The 18,908-nt window shown below is 42.0% G+C and overlaps 1 protein-coding gene across 1 annotated transcript in view; it reads right to left on the bottom strand.

Moving 5' to 3' along the window:
- Positions 1–18,908, bottom strand: part of LOC140108665 (antigen WC1.1-like) — a 79,586-nt gene that overhangs the window by 13,335 nt on the left and 47,343 nt on the right. The window contains exon 2 of the mRNA XM_072131886.1: positions 383–940. Coding sequence (XP_071987987.1) covers positions 383–940 — 558 coding nt within the window. The remainder of the gene's footprint in view (positions 1–382; positions 941–18,908) is intronic.

Below are 18,908 nucleotides of genomic sequence, written 5' to 3'. Positions count from 1 at the left end.
TTAGTCATCCCACAAGAGCCCCAAGTTAGAGTCTAAATGACAGAGCCTCCCTTCCTTGTGTACCCTTATATGCAGGGTTGGATCCAGGTTTCACTAGGCCCCTGGGCGACAGAGCGTCAGTGGCCCCTTTGCAGTGAACTCATGTGATGGCATAAAAAATTCTGAACTAAACCAGTCTCCTGTTCCCTACAATATTCCCTAGTTTATGGTTATTTTATATAAAGCCCCCTAACCCCCTACGGATTCTTTAGATACAGCCCCCCCTACCCCCATGGATTCCTTATGTACAGCCTTATGTGGCCCCCAGCAGCTCTGGGCCCCAGCTGCTTTGATGCTCTACAACATCATCCAAACCTTTCCTGGACCCGGTGAGAAGACTTACGAGCTTTCTTGAGATGTTTTTCTTTCCCCTCGATGCTCCGGCACACTGACCGCGCCAGTGCAGACAGCGCTTGCTCAGGACTCGGATACTCCAACATGTTATACAGATGAGTCCTCGGGGGGTAGGACACAATGTCCCACAAGTTATAGTCCGAAATTGTCTTGAACCACATTGCAAATATCTCCACCCCCGCTCTCTGAAGTTTGTGTATTTTGGGCTTCATAAAGGTGTAAGGATCGTATCCATCAAGCAGGAGGATGAGGATGTGCGACCCACGGGCCGAGCCGGGTGATGGCCTCCACTTCAGGGCATTGATGAAATCTACAACGTACTCCCTCTGGGGAGTGAATGTCACTGGCCCCGGGTGTGTGCCGAAATATTCATTGAGATTCTTAAAGTCATAGTCGTTCAACTGCAGTGTCACCTGATTGGCTGCAGTGGTCTGTAGCTTCTCTACGAACCTTCTGACTGGCTCCAATAAGTGGTAATTCTTACTATATCGGAAGTGATCAGCGTAAACGATAATCTCTGAAGACCTGTGGATCCCACTGGAGCATCCTGCAGCAGATAAGGACAACGTTAGCAGCATAAGTGGAGAAAGTAGTGAGCGGGCCCAGAAGCAAGGGGACCGCAATGGGCCCAGAAGCAAGGGGGACCGCAATGGGCCCAGAAGCAAGGGGGACCGCAATGAGCCCAGAAGCAAGGGGGACCGCAATGGGCCCAGAAGCAAGGGGGACCGCAATGGGCCCAGAAGCAAGGGGGACCGCAATGGGCCCAGAAGCAAGGGGGACCGCAATGGGCCAAGAAGCAAGGGGGACCGCAATGGGCCCAGAAGCGAGGGGGACCCCAAGCCCCTTTCATATCTAGCAATTTCAGCTTTGTAAATCCTTCACACTTATTCTGTGCACTGAGATTCATGACACAAGATGCCCCCCATTTCTCCATAGAAGATAATTAACCTTTTAAAGTCAAAATTAGGGGTAGATCGGTAGATAGTAAAGTATCTGGGGCTATAGAGAAATCTGCAGCTGCAATGGTTACAGTCTTCTCCTATTACTCCATTCTCACTACATTCAGAGAAGACGTCACTGGACAGAATTCCCATAATCTTGGCCCTGACAAGTGGCAGCAGTAGTTAGAGGAGATGGGGATTTTGGGGTGTTTGGGGTACAGTATATTACTAAGCTGGGGGGATGTATATGGGATACAGTATATAACTAAGCTGGGGGGATGTATATGGGATACAGTATATTACTAAGCTGGGGGGATGTATATGGGATACAGTATATAACTAAGCTGGGGGGATGTATATGGGATACAGTATATTACTAAGCTGGGGGATGTATATGGGATACAGTATATTACTAAGCTGGGGGATGTATATGGGATACAGTATATTACTAAGCTGGGGGATGTATATGGGATACAGTATATTACTAAGCTGGGGGGATGTATATGGGATACAGTATATTACTAAGCTGGGGGGATGTATATGGGATACAGTATATTACTAGGCTGGGGGGCTGTATATGGGATACAGTATATTACTAAGCTGGGGGGATGTATATGGGATACAGTATATTACTAAGCTGGGGGGATGTATATGGGATACAGTATATTACTAAGCTGGGGGGATGTATATGGGATACAGTATATTACTAAGCTGGGGGGATGTATATGGGATACAGTATATTACTAAGCTGGGGGGATGTATATGGGATACAGTATATTACTAAGCTGGGGGATGTATATGGGATACAGTATATAACTAAGCTGGGGGGATGTATATGGGATACAGTATATTACTAAGCTGGGGGGATGTATATGGGGTACAGTATATTACTAAGCTGGGGGATGTATATGGGATACAGTATATTACTAAGCTGGGGGATGTATATGGGATACAGTATATTACTAAGCTGGGGGATGTATATGGGATACAGTATATTACTAAGCTGGGGGATGTATATGGGATACAGTATATTACTAAGCTGGGGGGATGTATATGGGATACAGTATATTACTAAGCTGGGGGATGTATATGGGATACAGTATATTACTAAGCTGGGGGCTGTATATGGGATACAGTATATTACTAAGCTGGGGGGATGTATATGGGATACAGTATATTACTAAGCTGGGGGATGTATATGGGATACAGTATATTACTAAGCTGGGGGATGTATATGGGATACAGTATATTACTAAGCTGGGAGGCTGTATATGGGGTACAGTATATTACTAAGCTGGGGGGATGTATATGGGGTACAGTATATTACTAAGCTGGGAGGATGTATATGGGATACAGTATATTACTAAGCTGGAGGGCTGTATATGGGATACAGTATATTACTAAGCTGGGGGGCTGTATATGGGATACAGTATATTACTAAGCTGGGGGGATGTATATGGGATACAGTATATTACTAAGCTGGGGGGATGTATATGGGATACAGTATATTACTAAGCTGGGGGGGCTGTATATGGGATACAGTATATTACTAAGCTGGGGGGCTGTATATGGGATACAGTATATTACTAAGCTGGGGGGCTGTATATGGTATACAGTATATTACTAAGCTGGGAGGGCTGTATATGGGATACAGTATATTACTAAGCTGGGGGGCTGTATATGGGGTACAGTATATTACTAAGCTGGGAGGAGGCTGTATATGGGGTACAGTATATTACTAAGCTGGGGGGATGTATATGGGATACAGTATATTACTAAGCTGGGGGGCTGTATATGGGGTACAGTATATTACTAAGCTGGGGGATGTATATGGGATACAGTATATTACTACGCTGGGGGATGTATATGGGATACAGTATATTACTAAGCTGGGAGCTGTATATGGGATACAGTATATTACAAAGCTGGGGGGATGTATATGGGATACAGTATATTACTAAGCTGGGAGGAGGCTGTATATGGGGTACAGTATATTACTAAGCTGGGGGGATGTATATGGGATACAGTATATTACTAAGCTGGGGGGCTGTATATGGGGTACAGTATATTACTAAGCTGGCAGGAGGCTGTATATGGGGTACAGTATATTACTAAGCTGGGGGGATGTATATGGGATACAGTATATTACTAAGCTGGGGGATGTATATGGGGTACAGTATATTACTAAGCTGGGGGGCTGTATATGGGATACAGTATATTACTAAGCTGGGGGATGTATATGGGATACAGTATATTACTAAGCTGGGGGGCTGTATATGGGATACAGTATATTACTAAGCTGGGGGGCTGTATATGGGATACAGTATATTACTAAGCTGGGGGATGTATATGGGATACAGTATATTACTAAGCTGGGGGCTGTATATGGGATACAGTATATTACTAAGCTGGGGGGCTGTATATGGGATACAGTATATTACTAAGCTGGGGGATGTATATGGGATACAGTATATTACTAAGCTGGGGGCTGTATATGGGATACAGTATATTACTAAGCTGGGGGCTGTATATGGGATACAGTATATTACTAAGCTGGAGGATGTATATGGGATACAGTATATTACTAAGCTGGGGGGATGTATATGGGATACAGTATATTACTAAGCTGGGAGGATGTATATGGGATACAGTATATTACTAAGCTGGGGGGATGTATATGGGATACAGTATATTACTAAGCTGGGGGGCTGTATATGGGATACAGTATATTACTAAGCTGGGGGGATGTATATGGGATACAGTATATTACTAAGCTGGGAGGATGTATATGGGATACAGTATATTACTAAGCTGGGGGGATGTATATGGGATACAGTATATTACTAAGCTGGGAGTCTGTATATGGGGTACAGTATATTACTAAGCTGGGGGGATGTATATGGGATACAGTATATTACTAAGCTGGGAGGCTGTATATGGGATACAGTATATTACTAAGCTGGGGGGCTGTATATGGGATACAGTATATTACTAAGCTGGGGGATGTATATGGGGTACAGTATATTACTGAGCTGGGGGATGAATATGGGATACAGTATATTACTAAGCTGGGGGCTGTACATGGGATACAGTATATTACTAAGCTGGGGGCTGTATATGGGATACAGTATATTACTAAGCTGGGGGGCTGTATATGGGATACAGTATATTACTAAGCTGGGGGGCTGTATATGGTATACAGTATATTACTAAGCTGGGGGGATGTATATGGGATACAGTATATCTCTAAGCTGGGGGGCTGTATATGGTATACAGTATATTACTAAGCTGGGAGGGCTGTATATGGGATACAGTATATTACTAAGCTGGGGGGCTGTATATGGGGTACAGTATATTACTAAGCTGGGAGGAGGCTGTATATGGGATACAGTATATTACTAAGCTGGGGGGCTGTATATGGGATACAGTATATTACTAAGCTGGGAGGAGGCTGTATATGGGGTACAGTATATTACTAAGCTGGGGGGCTGTATATGGGATACAGTATATTACTAAGCTGGGGGGCTGTATATGGGATACAGTATATTACTAAGCTGGGGGGCTGTATATGGTATACAGTATATTACTAAGCTGGGGGGATGTATATGGGATACAGTATATCTCTAAGCTGGGGGCTGTATATGGGATACAGTATATTACTAAGCTGGGGGGATGTATATGGGATACAGTATATTACTAAGCTGGGGGGCTGTATATGGGATACAGTATATTACTACGCTGGGGGGCTGTATATGGGATACAGTATATTACTAAGCTGGGGGGCTGTATATGGGATACAGTATATTACTAAGCTGGGGGGCTGTATATGGTATACAGTATATTACTAAGCTGGGGGGATGTATATGGGATACAGTATATCTCTAAGCTGGGGGCTGTATATGGGATACAGTATATTACTAAGCTGGGGGGCTGTATATGGGATACAGTATATTACTAAGCTGGGGGGCTGTATATGGGATACAGTATATTACTAAGCTGGGGGATGTATATGGGATACAGTATATTACTAAGCTGGGGGGGATGTATATGGGATACAGTATATTACTAAGCTGGGGGGATGTATATGGGATACAGTATATTACTAAGCTGGGGGGCTGTATATGGGGTACAGTATATTACTAAGCTGGGAGGAGGCTGTATATGGGGTACAGTATATTACTAAGCTGGGGGGATGTATATGGGATACAGTATATTACTAAGCTGGGGGGCTGTATATGGGGTACAGTATATTACTAAGCTGGGAGGAGGCTGTATATGGGGTACAGTATATTACTAAACTGGGGGGCTGTATATGGGATACAGTATATTACTAAACTGGGGGGCTGTATATGGGATACAGTATATTACTAAGCTGGGGGGCTGTATATGGTATACAGTATATTACTAAGCTGGGGGGATGTATATGGGATACAGTATATCTCTAAGCTGGGGACTGTATATGGGATACAGTATATTACTAAGCTGGGGGGATGTATATGGGATACAGTATATTACTAAGCAGGGGGGATGTATATGGGATACAGTATATTACTAAGCTGGGAGGCTGTATATGGGATACAGTATATTACTAAGCTGGGGGGCTGTATATGGGGTACAGTATATTACTAAGCTGGGAGGAGGCTGTATATGGGGTACAGTATATTACTAAGCTGGGAGGAGGCTGTATATGGGATACAGTATATTACTAAGCTGGGGGGCTGTATATGGGATACAGTATATTACTAAGCTGGGGGATGTATATGGGGTACAGTATATTACTAAGCTGGGGGATGTATATGGGATACAGTATATTACTAAGCTGGGGGGATGTATATGGGATACAGTATATTACTAAGCTGGGGGGCTGTATATGGGGTACAGTATATTACTAAGCTGGGGGGCTGTATATGGGGTACAGTATATTACTAAGCTGGGAGGAGGCTGTATATGGGATACAGTATATTACTAAGCTGGGGGCTGTATATGGGATACAGTATATTACTAAGCTGGGAGGAGGCTGTATATGGGATACAGTATATTACTAAGCTGGGGGATGTATATGGGATACAGTATATTACTAAGCTGGGGGGATGTATATGGGGTACAGTATATTACTAAGCTGGGGGATGTATATGGGGTACAGTATATTACTAAGCTGGGGGGATGTATATGGGATACAGTATATTACTAAGCTGGGGGGATGTATATGGGATACAGTATATTACTAAGCTGGGGGGATGTATATGGGATACAGTATATTACTAAGCTGGGGGGATGTATATGGGATACAGTATATTACTAAGCTGGGGGGATGTATATGGGATACAGTATATTACTAAGCTGGGGGGATGTATATGGGATACAGTATATTACTAAGCTGGGGGATGTATATGGGATACAGTATATTACTAAGCTGGGGGATGTATATGGGATACAGTATATTACTAAGCTGGGGGGATGTATATGGGATACAGTATATTACTAAGCTGGGGGGATGTACATGGGATACAGTATATTACTAAGCTGGGGGGATGTATATGGGATACAGTATATTACTAAGCTGGGGGGATGTATATGGGATACAGTATATTACTAAGCTGGGGGGCTGTATATGGGATACAGTATATTATAAAGCTGGGGGGATGTATATGGGATACAGTATATTACTAAGCTGGGGGGATGTATATGGGATACAGTATATTACTAAGCTGGGGGGATGTATATGTGATACAGTATATTACTAAGCTGGGGGATGTATATGGGGTACAGTATATTACTAAGCTGGGGGATGTATATGAGATACAGTATATCACTAAGCTGGGGGCTGTATATGGGATACAGTATATTACTAAGCTGGAGGATGTATATGGGATACAGTATATTACTAAGCTGGGGGGATGTATATGGGGTACAGTATATTACTAAGCTGGGGGGATGTATATGGGATACAGTATATTACTAAGCTGGAGGATGTATATGGGATACAGTATATTACTAAGCTGGGGGATGTATATGGGATACAGTATATTACTAAGCTGGAGGATGTATATGGGATACAGTATATTACTAAGCTGGGGGGTGTATATGGGATACAGTATATTACTAAGCTGGGGGCTGTATATGGGGTACAGTATATTACTAAGCTGGGAGGCTGTATATGGGATACAGTATATTACTAAGCTGGGGGGCTGTATATGGGATACAGTATATTACTAAGCTGGGGGGCTGTATATGGGGTACAGTATATTACTAAGCTGGGGGGATGTATATGGGGTACAGTATATTACTAAGCTGGGGGGATGTATATGGGATACAGTATATTACTAAGCTGGGGGATGTATATGGGGTACAGCATATTACTAAGCTGGGGGGATGTATATGGGATACAGTATATTACTAAGCTGGGAGGGTGTATATGGGATACAGTATATTACTAAGCTGGGGGGATGTATATGGGATACAGTATATTACTAAGCTGGGGGATGTATATGGGATACAGTATATTACTAAGCTGGGGGGCTGTATATGGGGTACAGTATATTACTAAGCTAGGGGGCTGTATATGGGATACAGTATATTACTAAGCTGGGGGGCTGTATATGGGATAAAGTATATTACTAAGCTGGGGGGCTGTATATGGGATACAGTATATTACTAAGCTGGGGATGTATATGGGATACAGTATATTACTAAGCTGGGGAATGTATATGGGATACAGTATATTACTAAGCTGGGGGGATGTATATGGGATACAGTATATTACTAAGCTGGAGGATTTATATGGGATACAGTATATTACTAAGCTGGGGGGCTGTATATGGGATACAGTATATTACTAAGCTGGGGGGATGTATATGGGATACAGTATATCACTAAGCTGGGGGCTGCATATGGGATACAGTATATTACTAAGCTGGGGGGATGTATATGGGATACAGTATATTACTAAGCTGGGGGATGTATATGGGGTACAGTATATTACTAAGCTGGGGGATGTATATGGGATACAGTATATTACTAAGCTGGGGGGATGTATATGAGATACAGTATATTACTAAGCTGGGAGGATGTATATGGGATACAGTATATTACTAAGCTGGGGGGATGTATATGGGGTACAGTATATTACTAAGCTGGGGGATGTATATGGGGTACAGTATATTACTAAGCTGGGGGGATGTATATGGGATACAGTATATTACTAAGCTGCGGGGGCTGTATATGGGATACAGTATATTACTAAGCTGGGGGCTGTATATGGGATACAGTATATTACTAAGCTGGGGGGATGTATATGGGATACAGTATATTACTAAGCTGGGGGCTGTATATGGGATACAGTATATTACTAAGCTGGGGGGATGTATATGGGATACAGTATATTACTAAGCTGGGGGGCTGTATATGGGATACAGTATATTACTAAGCTGGGGGGATGTATATGGGATACAGTATATTACTAAGCTGGGGGCTGTATATGGGATACAGTATATTACTAAGCTGGGGGGATGTATATGGGGTACAGTATATTACTAAGCTGGGGGCTGTATATGGATACAGTATATTACTAAGCTGCGGGGGCTGTATATGGGATACAGTATATTACTAAGCTGGGGGATGTATATGGGATACAGTATATTACTAAGCTGGGGGGATGTATATGGGATACAGTATATTACTAAGCTGGGGGGATGTATATGGGATACAGTATATTACTAAGCTGGGGGATGTATATCAGGTACAGTATATTACTAAGCTGGGGGCTGTATATGGGATACAGTATATTACTAAGCTGGGGGGATGTATATGGGGTACAGTATATTACTAAGCTGTGGGGCTGTATATGGGATACAGTATATTACTAAGCTGGGGGGATGTATATGGGATACAGTATATTACTAAGCTGGGGGGCTGTATATGGGATACAGTATATTACTAAGCTGGGAGGATGTATATGGGATACAGTATATTACTAAGCTGGGGGGATGTATATGGGATACAGTATATTACTAAGCTGGGGGGCTGTATACGGGATACAGTATATTACTAAGCTGAGGGATGTATATGGGATACAGTATATTACTAAGCTGGGGGGGCTGTATATGGGGTACAGTATATTTCTAAGCTGGGGGCTGTATATGGGATACAGTATATTACTAAGCTGGGGGGATGTATATGGGATACAGTATATTACTAAGCTGGGGGCTGTATATGGGATACAGTATATTACTAAGCTGGGGGCTGTATATGGGGTACAGTATATTACTAAGCTGGGGGCTGTATATGGGATACAGTATATTACTAAGCTGGGGGGATGTATATGGGATACAGTATATTACTAAGCTGGGGGGCTGTATATGGGATACAGTATATTACTAAGCTGGGGGGATGTATATGGGATACAGTATATTACTAAGCTGGGGGGCTGTATATGGGATACAGTATATTACTAAGCTGGGGGGCTGTATATGGGATACAGTATATTACTAAGCTGGGGGCTGTATATGGAGTACAGTATATTACTAAGCTGGGGGATGTATATGGGATACAGTATATTATTAAGCTGGGGGCTGTATATGGGATACAGTATATTACTAAGCTGGGGGGATGTATATGGGATACAGTATATTACTAAGCTGGGGGGTGTATATGGGATACAGTATATTACTAAGCTGGGGGCTGTATATGGGATACAGTATATTACTAAGCTGGGGGCTGTATATGGGATACAGTATATTACTAAGCTGGGGGCTGTATATGGGATACAGTATATTACTAAGCTGGGGGATGTATATGGGATACAGTATATTACTAAGCTGGGGGGCTGTATATGGGATACACTATATTACTAAGCTGGGGGGATGTATATGGTATACAGTATATTACTAAGCTGGGGGGCTGTATATGGGATACAGTATATTACTAAGCTGGGGGCTGTATATGGGATACAGTATATTACTAAGCTGGGGGGATGTATATGGGATACAGTATATTACTAAGCTGGGGGGATGTATATGGGGTACAGTATATTACTAAGCTGGGGGGATGTATATGGGATACAGTATATTACTAAGCTGGGGGGATGTATATGTGATACAGTATATTACTAAGCTGGGGGATGTATATGGGATACAGTATATTACTAAGCTGGGAGGATGTATATGGGATACAGTATATTACTAAGCTGGGGGCTGTATATGGGATACAGTATATTACTAAGCTGGGGGGATGTATATGGGAAACAGTATATTACTAAGCTGGGGGGCTGTATATGGGATACAGTATATTACTAAGCTGGGGGGATGTATATAAGATACAGTATATTACTAAGCTGGGGGGATGTATATGGGATACAGTATATTACTAAGCTGGGGGGCTGTATATGGGATACAGTATATTACTAAGCTGGGGGATGTATATGGGATACAGTATATTACTACGCTGGGGGATGTATATGGGATACAGTATATTACTAAGCTGGGGGGCTGTATATGGGATACAGTATATTACTAAGCTGGGGGGATGTATATGGGATACAGTATATTACTAAGCTGGGGGGCTGTATATGGGATACAGTATATTACTAAGCTGGGGGGATGTATATGGGATACAGTATATTACTAAGCTGGGGGGATGTATATGGGATACCGTATATTACTAAGCTGGGGGATGTATATGGGATACAGTACATTACTAAGCTGGGGGATGTATATGGGATACAGTATATTACTACGCTGGGGGATGTATATGGGATACAGTATATTACTAAGCTGGGAGGATGTATATGGGATACAGTATTTTACTAAGCTGGGGGCTGTATATGGGATACAGTATATTACTAAGCTGGGGGGATGTATATGGGATACAGTATATTACTACGCTGGGGGATGTATATGGGATACAGTATATTACTAAGCTGGGGGGATGTATATGGGGTACAGTATATTACTAAGCTGGGGGGATGTATATGGGATACAGTATATTACTAAGCTGGGGGGCTGTATATGGGATACAGTATATTACTAAGCTGGGGGGATGTATATGGGATACAGTATATTACTAAGCTGGGGGCTGTATATTGGATACAGTATATTACTAAGCTGGGGGCTGTATATGGGATACAGTATATTACTAAGCTGGGGGGGGCTGTATATGGGATACAGTATATTACTAAGCTGGGGGAATGTATATGGGATACAGTATATTACTAAGCTGGGGGGATGTATATGGGGTACAGTATATTACTAAGCTGGGGGATGTATATGGGATACAGTATATTACTAAGCTGGGGGGATGTATATGGGATACAGTATATTACTAAGCTGGGGGATGTATATGGGATACAGTATATTACTAAGCTGGGGGGATGCATATGGGATACAGTATATTACTAAGCTGGGGGGCTGTATATGGGGTACAGTATATTACTAAGCTGGGGGGATGTATATGGGATACAGTATATTACTAAGCTGGGGGGCTGTATATGGGGTACAGTATATTACTAAGCTGGAGGGATGTATATGGGATACAGTATATTACTAAGCTGGGGGCTGTATATGGGATACAGTATATTACTAAGCTGGGGGGGATGTATATGGGATACAGTATATTACTAAGCTGGGGGGCTGTATATGGGGTACAGTATATTACTAAGCTGGGGGGCTATGTATGGGGTACAGTATATTACTAAGCTGGGGGGCTGTATATGGGATACAGTATATTACTAAGCTGGGGGCTGTATATGGGATACAGTATATTACTAAGCTGGGGGGCTGTATATGGGATACAGTATATTACTAAGCTGGGGGGATGTATATGGGATACAGTATATTACTAAGCTGGGGGATGTATATGGGATACAGTATATTACTAAGCTGGGGGATGTATATGGGATACAGTATATTACTAAGCTGGGAGATGTATATGGGATACAGTATATTACTAAGCTGGGGGATGTATATGGGATACAGTATATTACTAAGCTGGGGGATGTATATGGGATACAGTATATTACTAAGCTGAGGGGATGTATATGGGGTACAGTATATTACTAAGCTGGGGGGCTGTATATGGGATACAGTATATTACTAAGCTGGGGGATGTATATGGGGTACAGTATATTACTAAGCTGGGGGATGTATATGGGATACAGTATATTACTAAGCTGGGGGGATGTATATGGGATACAGTATATTACTAAGCTGGGGGCTGTATATGGGATACAGTATATTACTAAGCTGGGGGGCTGTTTATGGGGTACAGTATATTACTAAGCTGGGGGGATGTATATGGGATACAGTATATTACTAAGCTGGGGGCTGTATATGGGGTACAGTATATTACTAAGCTGGGGGGATGTATATGGGATACAGTATATTACTAAGCTGGGGGCTGTATATGAGATACAGTATATTACTAAGCTGGGGGGCTGTTTATGGGGTACAGTATATTACTAAGCTGGGGGGATGTATATGGGATACAGTATATTACTAAGCTGGGGGCTGTATATGGGGTACAGTATATTACTAAGCTGGGGGATGTATATGGGATACAGTATATTACTAAGCTGGGGGATGTATATGGGATACAGTATATTACTAAGCTGGGGGCTGTATATGGGATACAGTATATTACTAAGCCGGGGGATGTATATGGGATACAGTATATTACTAAGCTGGGGGATGTATATGGGATACAGTATATTACTAAGCGGGGGGGAGGTATATGGGATACAGTATATTACTAAGCTGGGGGGATGTATATGGGATACAGTATATTACTAAGCTGTGGGGCTGTATATGGGATACAGTATATTACTAAGCTGCGAGGATGTATATGGGATACAGTATATTACTAAGCTGGGGGGCTGTATATGGGATACAGTATATTACTAAGCTGGGGGGATGTATATGGGATACAGTATATTACTAAGCTGGGGGGATGTATATGAGATACAGTATATTACTAAGCTGGGGGGATGTATATGGGATACAGTATATTACTAAGCTGGGGGGATGTATATGGGATACAGTATATTACTAAGCTGGGGGGTGTATATGGGATACAGTATATTACTAAGCTGGGGGCTGTATATGGGATACAGTATATTACTAAGCTGGGGGCTGTATATGGGATACAGTATATTACTAAGCTGGGGGCTGTATATGGGATACAGTATATTACTAAGCTGGGGGGCTGTATATGGGATACAGTATATTACTAAGCTGGGGGATGTATATGGGATACAGTATATTACTAAGCTGGGGGGCTGTATATGGGATACACTATATTACTAAGCTGGGGGGATGTATATGGTATACAGTATATTACTAAGCTGGGGGGCTGTATATGGGATACAGTATATTACTAAGCTGGGGGCTGTATATGGGATACAGTATATTACTAAGCTGGGGGGATGTATATGGGATACAGTATATTACTAAGCTGGGAGGCTGTATATGGGATACAGTATATTACTAAGCTGGGGGGATGTATATGGGATACAGTATATTACTAAGCTGGGGGGATGTATATGTGATACAGTATATTACTAAGCTGGGGGATGTATATGGGATACAGTATATTACTAAGCTGGGATGATGTAGATAGGGTACAGTATATTACTAAGCTGGGGGGATGTATATGGGGTATAGTATATTACTAAGCTGGGGGGATGTATATGGGATACAGTATATTACTAAGCTGTGGGGCTGTATATGGGATACAGTATATTACTAAGCTGGGAGGATGTATATGGGATACAGTATATTACTAAGCTGGGGGGCTGTATATGGGATACAGTATATTACTAAGCTGGGGGCTGTATATGGGATACAGTATATTACTAAGCTGGGGGGATGTATATGGGAAACAGTATATTACTAAGCTGGGGGGCTGTATATGGGATACAGTATATTACTAAGCTGGGGGGATGTATATGGGATACAGTATATTACTAAGCTGGGGGGATGTATATGGGATACAGTATATTACTAAGCTGGGGGATGTATATGGGATACAGTACATTACTAAGCTGGGGGATGTATATGGGATACAGTATATTACTACGCTGGGGGATGTATATGGGATACAGTATATTACTAAGCTGGGGGGCTGTATATGGGATATAGTATATTACTAAGCTGGGGGGATGTATATGGGATACAGTATATTACTAAGCTGGGGGGCTGTATATGGGATACAGTATATTACTAAGCTGGGGGGATGTATATGGGATACAGTATATTACTAAGCTGGGGGGATGTATATGGGATACAGTATATTACTAAGCTGGGGGATGTATATGGGATACAGTATATTACTACGCTGGGGGATGTATATGGGATACAGTATATTACTAAGCTGGGAGGATGTATATGGGATACAGTATATTACTAAGCTGGGGGCTGTATATTGGATACAGTATATTACTAAGCTGGGGGCTGTATATGGGATACAGTATATTACTAAGCTGGGGGCTGTATATTGGATACAGTATATTACTAAGATGGGGGCTGTATATGGGATACAGTATATTACTAAGCTGGGGGGGGGCTGTATATGGGATACAGTATATTACTAAGCTGGGGGAATGTATATGGGATACAGTATATTACTAAGCTGGGGGGATGTATATGGGGTACAGTATATCACTAAGCTGGGGGGGGGCTGTATATGGGATACAGTATATTACTAAGCTGGGGGGGGGCTGTATATGGGATACAGTATATTACTAAGCTGGGGGAATGTATATGGGATACAGTATATTACTAAGCTGGGGGGCTGTATATGGGATACAGTATATTACTAAGCTGGGGGGGGGGCTGTATATGGGATACAGTATATTACTAAGCTGGGGGAATGTATATGGGATACAGTATATTACTAAGCTGGGGGAATGTATATGGGATACAGTATATTACTAAGCTGGGGGGATGTATATGGGATACAGTATATTACTAAGCTGGGGGGCTGTATATGGGATACAGTATATTACTAAGCTGGGGGCTGTATATGGGATACAGTATATTACTAAGCTGGGGGGATGTATATGGGATACAGTATATTACTAAGCTGGGGGATGTATATGGGATACAGTATATTACTAAGCTGGGGGATGTATATGGGATACAGTATATTACTAAGCTGGGGGGATGCATATGGGATACAGTATATTACTAAGCTGGGGGGCTGTATATGGGGTACAGTATATTACTAAGCTGGGGAGATGTATATGGGATACAGTATATTACTAAGCTGGGGGGATGTATATGGAGTACAGTATATTACTAAGCTGGAGGGATGTATATGGGATACAGTATATTACTAAGCTGGGGCTGTATATGGGATACAGTATATTACTAAGCTGGGGGGGATGTATATGGGATACAGTATATTAATAAGCTGGGGGGCTGTATATGGGGTACAGTATATTACTAAGCTGGGGGGCTATGTATGGGGTACAGTATATTACTAAGCTGGGGGGCTGTATATGGGATACAGTATATTACTAAGCTGGGGGCTGTATATGGGATACAGTATATTACTAAGCTGGGGGAATGTATATGGGATACAGTATATTACTAAGCTGGGGGCTGTATATGGGGTACAGTATATTACTAAGCTGGGGGGATGTATATGGGATACAGTATATTACTAAGCTGGGGGCTGTATATGGGGTACAGTATATTACTAAGCTGGGGGATGTATATGGGATACAGTATATTACTAAGCTGGGAGATGTATATGGGATACAGTATATTACTAAGCTGGGGGCTGTATATGGGATACAGTATATTACTAAGCTGGGGGATGTATATGGGATACAGTATATTACTAAGCTGGGGGATGTATATGGGATACAGTATATTACTAAGCTGGGGGGATGTATATGGGATACAGTATATTACTAAGCTGGGGGCTGTATATGGGATACAGTATATTACTAAGCTGGGGGGCTGTTTATGGGGTACAGTATATTACTAAGCTGGGGGGATGTATATGGGATACAGTATATTACTAAGCTGGGGGCTGTATATGGGGTACAGTATATTACTAAGCTGGGGGATGTATATGGGATACAGTATATTACTAAGCTGGGGGGGCTGTATATGGGATACAGTATATTACTAAGCTGGGGGGATGTATATGGGATACAGTATATTACTAAGCTGGGGGGATGTATATGGGATACAGTATATTACTAAGCTGGGGGGATGTATATGTGATACAGTATATTACTAAGCTGGGGGATGTATATGGGATACAGTATATTACTAAGCTGGAGGGATGTATATGGGATACTGTATATTACTAAGCTGGGGGGCTGTATATAGGATACAGTATATTACTAAGCTGGGGGATGTATATGTGATAAAGTATATTACTAAGCTGGGGGCTGTATATGGGATACAGTATATTACTAAGCTGGGGGGCTGTATATGGGGTACAGTATATTACTAAGCTGAGGGCTGTATATGGGATACAGTATATTACTAAGCTGAGGGGATGTATATGGGGTACAGTATATTACTAAGCTGAGGGGATGTATATGGGGTACAGTATATTACTAAGCTGGGGGGCTGTATATGGGATACAGTATATTATTAAGCTGGGGGGATGTATATGGGATACAGTATATTACTAAGCTGGGGGGATGTATATGGGATACAGTATATTACTAAGCTGGGGGGATGTATATGGGATACAGTATATTACTAAGCTGGGGGGCTGTATATGGGATACAGTATATTATTAAGCTGGGGGGATGTATATGGGATACAGTATATTACTAAGCTGGTGGGATGTATATGGGATACAGTATATTACTAAGCTGGGGGGCTGTATATGGGATACAGTATATTACTAAGCTGGGGATGTATATGGGATACAGTATATTACTAAGCTGGGGGCTGTATATGGGATACAGTATATTACTAAGCTGGGGGCTGTATATGGGATACAGTATATTACTAAGCTGGGGGGATGTATATGGGATACAGTATATTACTAAGCTGGGGGCTGTATATGGGATACAGTAGATTACTAAGCTGGGGGATGTATATGGGATACAGTATATTACTAAGCTGGGGGCTGTATATGGGATACAGTATATTACTAAGCTGGGGGCAGTATATGGGGTACAGTATATTACTAAGCTGGGGATGTATATGGGATACAGTATATTACTAAGCTGGGGGGATGTATATGGGATACAGTATATTACTAAGCTGGGGGCTGTATATGGGATACAGTAGATTACTAAGCTGGGGGATGTATATGGGATACAGTATATTACTAAGCTGGGGATGTATATGGGATACAGTATATTACTATGCTGGGGGGATGTATATGGGATACAGTATATTACTAAGCTGGGGGGCTGTATATGGGATACAGTATATTACTAAGCTGGGGGATGTATATGGGATACAGTATATTACTAAGCTGGGGGCTGTATATGGAGTACAGTATATTACTAAGCTGGGGGGCTGTATATTGGATACTGTATATTACTAAGCTGGGGGGATGTATATGGGATACAGTATATTACTAAGCTGGGAGCTGTATATGGGATACAGTATATTACTAAGCTGGGGGGCTGTATATGGGATACAGTATATTACTAAGCTGGGGGGATGTATATGGGATACAGTATATTACTAAGCTGGGGGGCTGTATATGGGGTACAGTATATTACTAAGCTTGGGGCTGTATATGGGATACAGTATATTACTAAGCTGGGGGGCTGTATATGGGATACAGTATATTACTAAGCTGGGGGGCTGTATATGGGGTACAGTATATTACTAAGCTGGGGGGCTGTATATGGGGTACAGTATATTACTAAGCTGGGGGGCTGTATATGGGATACAGTATATTACTAAGCTGGGGGCTGTATATGGGGTACAGTATATTACTAAGCTTGGGGCTGTATATGGGATACAGTATATTACTAAGCTGGGAGGCTGTATATGGGATACAGTATATTACTAAGCTGGGGGATGTATATGGGGTACAGTATATTACTAAGCTGGGGGGATGTATATGGGGTACAGTATATTACTAAGCTGGGGGGCTGTATATGGGATACAGTATATTACTAAGCTGGGGGCTGTATATGGGGTACAGTATATTACTAAGCTTGGGGCTGTATATGGGATACAGTATATTACTAAGCTGGGAGGCTGTATATGGGATACAGTATATTACTAAGCTGGGGGATGTATATGGGGTACAGTATATTACTAAGCTGGGGGGATGTATATGGGATACAGTATATTACTAAGCTGGGGGGCTGTATATGGGATACAGTATATTACTAAGCTGGGGAGGCTGTATATGGAATACAGTATATTACTAAGCTGGGGGATGTATATGGGATACAGTATATTACTAAGCTGGGGGGATGTATATGGGGTACAGTATATTACTAAGCTGGGGGGATGTATATGGGATACAGTATATTACTAAGCTGGGGGGATGTATATGGGATACAGTATATTACTAAGCTGGGGGGCTGTATATGGGATACAGTATATTACTAAGCTGGGGGGCTGTATATGGGATACAGTA

The sequence above is a fragment of the Engystomops pustulosus genome, unplaced genomic scaffold (assembly GCF_040894005.1).
Source record: "Engystomops pustulosus unplaced genomic scaffold, aEngPut4.maternal MAT_SCAFFOLD_166, whole genome shotgun sequence".
NCBI classification, from domain to species: domain Eukaryota; kingdom Metazoa; phylum Chordata; class Amphibia; order Anura; family Leptodactylidae; genus Engystomops; species Engystomops pustulosus.
The sequence above is the reverse complement of the archived record's forward strand: the minus strand, read 5'-3'. Positions and strand labels throughout refer to the sequence as shown.